Raw genomic sequence first — 9,016 nt, 5'->3', positions numbered from 1 at the left:
GAAGCATGGGATCTTTTATTAATGAGGTTTTAGAGGTAACATATTACTCAATGCAATCGTCAGAAATTGTAAAAATAATGTGTTACCAAAACAATATACTATATATGAAATAAAACTGGCATAAAACAAACTTTGAAAAGGGGGTTACAAACAGAATCCTACCTGTACATTAGAATCACAAATAAACAATATAGCACATGTATGTTCTCAAAATAGACAATGCATAGCTCCTTTTCTTGTCCATGTCCTCGTATTCACAAATAACTAGAAAAGATCGGCACAACATCCTCTTTGTACCTGAAAAATGATAGCAATAATTATATTGATGATGAGGAGAAGGAGAGAGAGAGAGAAGAGGAGGATATTAACCAGATAAAGGTAGGTCAATTAATCAGAATTAAAATTAAACATAAGCTATTAAATCATTCTTAAGTGTAACTTTTCAAAACTCAATTCGAACATTGAACTGTTGAAGGTGGGTGATTTTTATTTCCAACCCAGTAAATTACATAGCCATATTAATTTTAAAGAATATCGAGTCGCGGGAATGTTCACTGACACAATTTACGCCTGTTGTGGAACTAGTCGCGATAGCTCAGTGGAAGAACGTTCACTTTGTAACAGGGAGGTCGTGTGTTTGAGCCCCACTCGTACATTGGCAGTGCCACATCTAACACAATCATAGGTTAACGTAGTGATTGTTCCTTCAACATTTATCTCGGCTGAGATTCGGCTCTGCTGAATATTTGGACTGAGACCTTCACCGAATCTCGAAGCAGTCCTTCATAATTCATGTCTGAAAATTTAATTTCAGCTTCGATCGGTTCTAGCAACTAATGTGCACTTGGGCGACACAACTGTTCGTTTCAAATAACTGATTTGACTGTTAAACTAACTTTCTATCACTATCAATTGTGCATTGCTTACCATTTTGGTATAAGAATCCTAAAATGAAAAGAGTCACTAAAATTTCCGTTTAAATGATGACTTCCATGGCAAACTATTTTATCTCCTGAAATTGAAGAGTTCCTATAGTCTGTATTATCTAGTTGCTGGTACATTGATCTCCACACACCGTCTTGTATATCGCTAATTTAAAAAGCAAACTATTGGAACTCTTCAGTTTTGGGAGTTAAAATATTTCGCCATGGAAATCATCATTCGAACAGAAAATTTATTGATAGTTTATATTATGGAATTTACATACTTAGACGGTAAGTAATGCAGCATTAATGGTGATATAGATTTGGATTAATAGTCAAGTAACTTACTTGAAGCGAACAGCAGTGTCACCTAAATGCGCATTAATTGGTAGAGTCGGCCGAGGCTGAAAGTAAATTTCCAGACATGAATTATGAAGGACTGCTCCGAGATTCCGTGAAGGCATCAGTCCAAATATTCAGCCAAGCCGAATCTCAGCCGAGATTACCTTCAACATAACCCTCGGCATTTAGAAGTGAGAATCACGGGTCTTTTGTATATTGCTTTATAAAAGTAAGTCCCGTGTGGCGGCAGGCATAGGCACTTTAAGGACCTCGCTGTTACCGTCTGTGTGCTTTAGCATAGGTCTAATGGATCAATTTGGGGTACAGGTAACATTTCAAAAAAGACTTATAGGGGAGAAAAATTTTCCGAAAAAACTCACATCGATATATCAAGTTCCTTTAGTTATTTTTTGTCGTACATACATGTACATATGGATTTCTCATACATGTATCTTCATCTTGAACCTATAATTCATTATCTACAATATTTAAATTAATCTTCAAAGTTGGCCTGAACAACATTTTTCCCCATTTAAAAAGATTCTGACGTGAATTTTGGCTTTGAAGAATTTCAAGACAGCCCTGCCACTAAGAGCTTTGTTGTTGATATTTTGATAGGTTACAATCCTAATGCTAATTTAGGGGCATCCCTGCCTTGGGGTCGAAATTCACGAACAATCATCTAAAAAAAAAAACTATATTTGAAAACATGGTTCATATTTACACGGGTATTACTTGGGCATAGAATAGCTAAGTCAGATGCGCCACTGACAGTATATGCTGTGGTTATTTTATTTTTGCCATGGTTCAAATCCATCTTACGCCACACATTTATTTTTCGTTTTTATTTCGCATTTTCAGCACATTTTAAATGTATATCCATTCTTTTGAAAAGAATGGAAATTGTAAATGAACGCAGTCAAGTGGAACTCCATGTTACCTCGCTATGATCGATTTTTATGCGAAGGACAATGCTGATTCATTCTTTTTAATCGACGGAAGCACCAATCTAATCAAAATTAGATCCCTAGCGATAGTAGATGATCGGATCAAAGAATCTAATTTTAATTAGATCGGGAAGCAACAAGCCGCATCATGTCAGTGCATCATTGTAAGAGGTGTATTAAAAGTTTACATCTTTGCCCAAATACTGAAGGCATTGGAAAACAATCATTTACATATACTTAACCACAATTGACAATCTAAAACGATTATATGGGTGAGCTTTTTCTAAGGACTCATGGGTTTTTTTTTTTTTCTTTTGTTACACTGAATGCATCCTTTGTGGTACTACAGCTGGTGACGTCACGATATAAATAACAAATTATCGACGAGACGTAAAACTACCAGCCACCGTTTGCGGAATCCGACAAAGAAGCGCCCTCTATATATCTTGTCCGACGATTACCGTATAGCGGATTTTTTTCAGCGGGGTTTCAATTTGGCTTATTTTCGCGGTTAGGTAGCTTTCCGCCAAAATTCCAATCGTCAAATATGCACTCAATTGCGGCTTCAGTATTTGAAAGAGAAAAAACTCTTCCCTGTCCTCCAAAATTTATTTCGCTAAAATTATTAGCATACCTTTCAGCCAGCAAATCGTCAAATTTTAGACCCGCGGAATAAACTCGCTATATTGTATCTAACACTAGTCACGGAGATGGATGAATGGCAAAGATGTTTGACTTTACCAACATGACAGTGGACTTTTCCCCCGTCCCTGTGGATATTTTCAGGACACAAATTCTGGTATCACTTGTATTATTTTTTTTAGACATTTTCTTTTCTAATTTGAAAAACACTTGCAGCAAAATAATATGCTTTAATAAAACAAAAATCGTGGTAAAATAAACTTTTTAATGATGCCTTGGAACGACATTTCATAATTCGTATTTAATCTAAAACGTACATGTATATGAGTAAATGATTTCTGATAGTGGATAGAGGGTCCTGAAGCATGATATGACTGTGACTCGATTTACATCCAACTAACCAGAAAGACTGTTTTAACGAAAGCAAATAAAGAAAGTACGAATAGATCCATAATAAACCATAAACTGTTATATAGCATCAAATGGTGAATGATTAGTTTCAGTAATCTATTCTTTTAAACCATGGCTATATATGCGTTATATGTATTTCAGCTTCTCCATCGTTAACTTCCCATATTTATGAAGCACTATTCCATTGTCACCTGCATATGGTGTTTTATCTCTCAACTAATTCGATATGCAAGAACTTGTTCTGCGTATGGTTAATTTTTAAATCGAGGCAAGTTACAAACAAACATGTTGATGGTACAGGGGTTTTAACAGTCTCGATTAAAGTCAGCATTTCGCAAATTCTATGGTCGTTATAACGATCTAGTTTGCCAATATAACCTATCATTGGGTCAAATGCTGTCTGACGTGTTTCATACCGATTGTTAGGCCGTTCTTGGCATAATGATTTTGACTACGGATAACTCCGTTTACCTGATAAAGATATAGGGCTCACGGCGGGTGTGACCGGTCGACAGGGGATGCTTACTCCTAGGAGCCTGATTCCATCTCTGGTGTGTCCAGGGGTCCGTGTTTGCCCAACTATCTATTTGTATTGCTTACAGGACTTATGAGATTGATCACTATTCGTTATCTTCACCTTGCATGTATCAACCGAAATGTAAATTTAACGTCAAGCAGGTGATTTCCAACACATTCCAAAGATTTTGAAATTAAATTACACGTAAAGCTATACCTCACTTCAGCAAACCATAGTGACTGAATTTTGGTATCTTATGTTCTGTAGGGTTTTGTTGTTGTTTTTGTTTTGAAGTTGATATTTACAGTACTATGATCATAAGCGAGTTCCACTGTGAGCTTTGCGATGCAAATCAGAAAAATTGAACACCTGCACTTTTTGTCTCCTATACAGAATTGTACATGTAAAGCGCTTGAACTATGTCTTATCCAGATTAAAATGCTGTATTGTTTTAAACATCCATATAATATAAATGTACCATAATTCACATGTTGGAATTTCCAGTTCATACTTCTCCCCATCTAATGTTGTTGTTCTCACTCCCATCGACGTATCCGGTTCTGCGTCATCTGAATTTCCTGTTAAATCCAGTTTGAGTCCTCGGACATGTAAAACATCTACCTCATTTGGAAATTGTTCCTGAAAAAATTACTGTGAAGTATATATATATAAATATATATATATATATATAAAGCGCTAAATAATCACAACTAGGTACTGAAAATTTTCGCCCCAGCCCGGGGTCGAACCAGCGACGTACGGCACCCACCGCCTAGCAAGATTGTCAAACCAGTGCGTAAGTCCACTCGGCCACAACGACTTCCCAAGGAAAGGAAGCTTTGTTATGCTCCTAAAGCGCTACTTATACACACTGATGCAATCCCACACAGTCGCTGTGTCATTCAGTGTTTATGATATTTTATAAGGAGAGTGGATCTCTCGATGCAATTGTATAGAATATTTAATATAAAGCACAAACAAACAATTATAACACCCAACCTTACGTTTACCCCTAGGATCTAAACGATACATGTGAAAATCAATTAATTAATATATAAAGCACTAAATAATCACAACTAGGTACTGAAAATTTTCGCCCCACTAAATTTCCTCTTTATCCAACTCCAATATTTCTAATTTTATGCTTGCAATGTCTTGACTTTATTATTATTATAATATTGCACAGGAAAGAACGGCATGTCAACAAACCTATGCATAATTAGTCTACTAACCACTTTAAAACTGGCCGAGAGGTTAGAGCGTTCGCCCCGCATGCGAAAGGTCGGGGTTCGAATCCCGGCCGCGACACACCAAAGTCGTTAAAACAGGTAGTGACAGTTCCATTGCCAAACGCTCGGCATCAGATGTGAATGTCACGGGTCCTCGGAGATGACCTTAAAAACGTGTTACAGTAGGTGTGGCACGCTAAAGAACCCTCACTGCTCAATAGCCGTAAGCGCCAAGCATAGGCCTAAATTTGAAGCCCTTCACCGGTCTTGGTAACGTCTCCATATGAGTGAAAAATTCTCGAGTGAGACGTTAAGCAAGATACAATCAATCGATCACATTTAAAACCGCCTTAAAGGCTGAATGTAAAGCAGGTATACCGAGGGGAAGCCCCGCAATACAAGTAGTCAAACTTTACAAATCGTTGTAGATGCTGTATATGGTGGTGCAGCTATCGAGCAACTCCTTGCTAATAATTTTAAGCTGTATGGTCCAATATTGGATTGATTGTATGTTGAATAACGTCCCGCTCTAGAATTTTTCACTGAGTTGAAGACGTTACCATTGTCGGTAAAAGGCTGTAAAATTTAGACCTATGCACGACGCATATGGCCTTTGAACAGGGAGGGATCTTTATCATGCCACACCTACTGTGACGTGGGGTCTAAGTTTTTGTGGTATCATCCGAAAGCCCCATATAAATAGTCGCCCCTTACGACAACTGACTTTTGACCAAAAAAAACTGACAACCTTTTAAAAACACTGCTAATTAAATCAAATTCACCTATTTTAACCAGCAGTGTTTGCTTTTAAATTGTTTCACATTTTTATTTAAAGGAAATAAAAATATCATATACCTTTTAGTAATTCCTAAATATATTTTGAAAGTTCGTTGTTTTACGCTTTTTCAACCCTAAACTTAGATTGTTGTGTCTGGGCTATATACGTCATTTTTGGGATTCCCCTCATGCGTATGCGATTATAATCATACACGCATAGTGGACATGGCTTCGAATTAGTGAAAAATGACACCAGTTCTTCAAGAACAGACCTACCTGCAATAATGTAGCCCTATCCGATTTATTTTTATTCTGACGTTTTCGGGATAGGGCTACAATTCCATAGGATCTCCGTAATGGTGCAAAATAATTTTATGAATAACCGATAATAAGCTCCGTGTATTAGTCCCAAATGTTGTTTATATCAAAAAGAGTACCAACTTTGTGCTTGGGCATGTCAAATAAAGGTGTTTTTCATTAAACTTCATGCAAAATTCTTCGTCTGCTCCGCCATGCTTGTTATCGTGAGATCTCATGGATCTACTGAAAAACCTTAACATTGACAATCTGTGCGAAATGTTGTTACTCGAGCCACTCTGACAAAGAAAGGAAAATCATTTGGTTGCAAAAAGAATTTACACTCTGCTGTTCGTTTTTGTAACTTTATATTAAATCTAAACCTTTACAATACCGGCGAAATAGCTTTCTCCTCCGTACCTATCCATTGATGTAAATACTACCTTACATGACATATGCAAATAACTTGACAAAATCGGAAGTTGAAACTTCAATACATCACACATGGCGCACAAATATGAATCGAGAAATTGTAATATATCGAAATTGTTGAAAACGGCAGAATAGAGCCTCACAAATCGTAAGTTGCGGGTTGTAAATTTATAAAATGACTAAGAAACATAGAATATAATTTTATTTACGTAAGTACTGGATATACCAGAGGCCGGATCAGCTGCCTAGGAGGAGTTATGGTTAGTATAAATATATAGGAAAATCTTTAAAAATCTTCTCAAGAACCATTAGGTCAGGAAAGTTAAAATGTACATGAAACTTTCTGACTGAGTGCAGATTCACTTTGTTCAATTCATAGTCCTTTCATGTGATGCAATAGTGTGTGATCTTGTGACTTTGACCTGGATGTTTGACCTACTTTTAATAAAAATCTGACCTATTCAATGACTGTAGAAGGTAGATCTTTCATATTTGGTATGTATATTTCTGATGACAAGATATTTCATGACCTTGTGACCTTGAAAGGGTTTTGCAGGGACTATATTTTGTGGTGGAAGGGCTGATTAATCAAAAAGTTCTAAATCTGCGTGATATTACAGTTTCTGTTTCATCCAATATATCTTCTATCTTTATAATCCTATACGTGTATTTCAATTTTATAATATGTGATACAATTAGATGAGACTTAGAACTAGTTCAAATGTTGTAATTTATTAATTTGGTTGCTATATTTTCCAAACAGAACACCGATTATTTAAAAAAAGTTACAATCAATTAATCGAAATTTTGTGTAAAAATTCGGTATTTTCGCTAATAATCTAAAAAAAATTGTATCCAACCCCCACTTTTTCTAGTCCCATTTTAAATTTTAAGACAAGATGTTGAAAATCATGTGAAATTTTAGAAATTGATATTACTCCTGATATGTCCTTTCTAAAAAAAAAAAAAAAAACTCTCAAATTTGGTATCATGAATTTTTTCTTAGATCAAGTGCAAAAAGGTCATTATTTATATCCATTACTAGTATTAAACATTTTTATCTATAGTATTAGAAGACATTATCTTGTATCTATCGTATGTAATGATTGATTTGTGTTCCTTATGTTGTATTGACACCAATAGACAAATCATGTTTAATTGAAGAAATTTTAAGTGCAAAAAAGGTCATGTTTAGAACACTGTATCTCAATAACAAGCGTTGCATCCCCAGTTTTTCTTTTTAATTTCTTAATTCTCCTTCAATGTAGATTTCAGGTGCGAACCTCTTTAATACCAAGGAAAGGTATGCATTCTTATTGCAGTCAACCCTGATTGATCTATTTTGGGACCAAATTATTGTTTTCAATAAACGAGAAAGTTCTCATATTTCGCCATTTTTCTTTCAGCTACTGGAGTTTGTTAATACTCAACAACTATGTTTTCAGTATTACTGAATTACATTCCGCCCATCGGAACAAAGCATTATCTTTTTCCACCAAATTAAGTCAAAATTTACTCTTGTGATTTTTGAGGAGTCGAAAATGTAAAACGTGGACATGAGATGAACAGATATTAAACAGCACGATGACGGACAATTGTGATCAGACAAGCCCCATTGACATTTCAAAACTGGTAAACTGAATACGAATTGGGAATCCAATATAAAAGTTAAGATAATTGAGATACTTATTCTTACCAATTCCTGTTTTCCACGAAGCTGTTTGAAAAACTTGTGCACAGATTCTAATGATATCGTACCAAACAGCACGAAAGACGTAAACATTGTGGGTTTGGAAACAAACATTCTAGAGGCGTCTATCAGGACACTTCCATCAATGTTGGCGTTACCGTTGAAAATCATCATGTCCCAAAACGTTCGGTTATAGGTCACTGTAACACATTGAAGTTCAAGAAATCATTTTCAAAATGAGATGCCTTTTTACAGTTTTATCTATTCTCGAAGGATGCTTAGAACATGAATACACATGTTAATGCAATATAGCAAATAACCGAAAGCATTTAAATAATGTAACACAGATACTATTACATTGTGGTGAAGGTCATTGATTATTAAAAAATAATTACCGCAAGTTATCTTAAACCCAAACCCCTGTATCAATGACCGGGAAAGAGAGAGATCAGATGAAATGTTTATAACGAGTGGCACCTACTGAAACGCAGCGAGTTAACTGTATGTTTTATTAACGTTTTTCAAAACTCCCAATTTTTAAATTATTATACAGTACTTAATACAAATAAAATTAGTTATAAAAATATGGAAAAAATAAAAGACACTCAAAAACGTTTTTGCATTAAACGTGTATTTAGTCAGAAAGAGTAATGTTGAATAATGACGCACATGTTTCATAATAAAACAGACGTGCATATATGGAATATATCATGTAAAATTAATAGAAACGGGAAACAATTTGTGTCACAACATATGTACATGTAAATCAAATGTGGATTCTAAACATTTCTGAAGAACTTTCAGTAAAT

The 9,016-nt window shown here is 35.3% G+C and overlaps 1 protein-coding gene across 1 annotated transcript in view; it reads right to left on the bottom strand.

Moving 5' to 3' along the window:
* Positions 1 to 9,016, bottom strand: part of LOC125678311 (uncharacterized) — a 29,394-nt gene continuing 20,378 nt past the window's right edge. Inside the window, exons 10-12 of the mRNA XM_048916679.2 lie at positions 8,214 to 8,407; positions 4,261 to 4,421; positions 1 to 297 (exon numbers count right to left, since the gene is read on the bottom strand). Coding sequence (XP_048772636.1) covers positions 255 to 297; positions 4,261 to 4,421; positions 8,214 to 8,407 — 398 coding nt within the window. The 3' untranslated portion in view covers positions 1 to 254. The remainder of the gene's footprint in view (positions 298 to 4,260; positions 4,422 to 8,213; positions 8,408 to 9,016) is intronic.

Source organism: Ostrea edulis, chromosome 1 (assembly GCF_947568905.1).
Source record: "Ostrea edulis chromosome 1, xbOstEdul1.1, whole genome shotgun sequence".
Lineage (NCBI taxonomy): Eukaryota > Metazoa > Mollusca > Bivalvia > Ostreida > Ostreidae > Ostrea > Ostrea edulis.
Note: the sequence above shows the minus strand (reverse complement) of the source record. Positions and strands in the feature narration are given on the sequence as shown.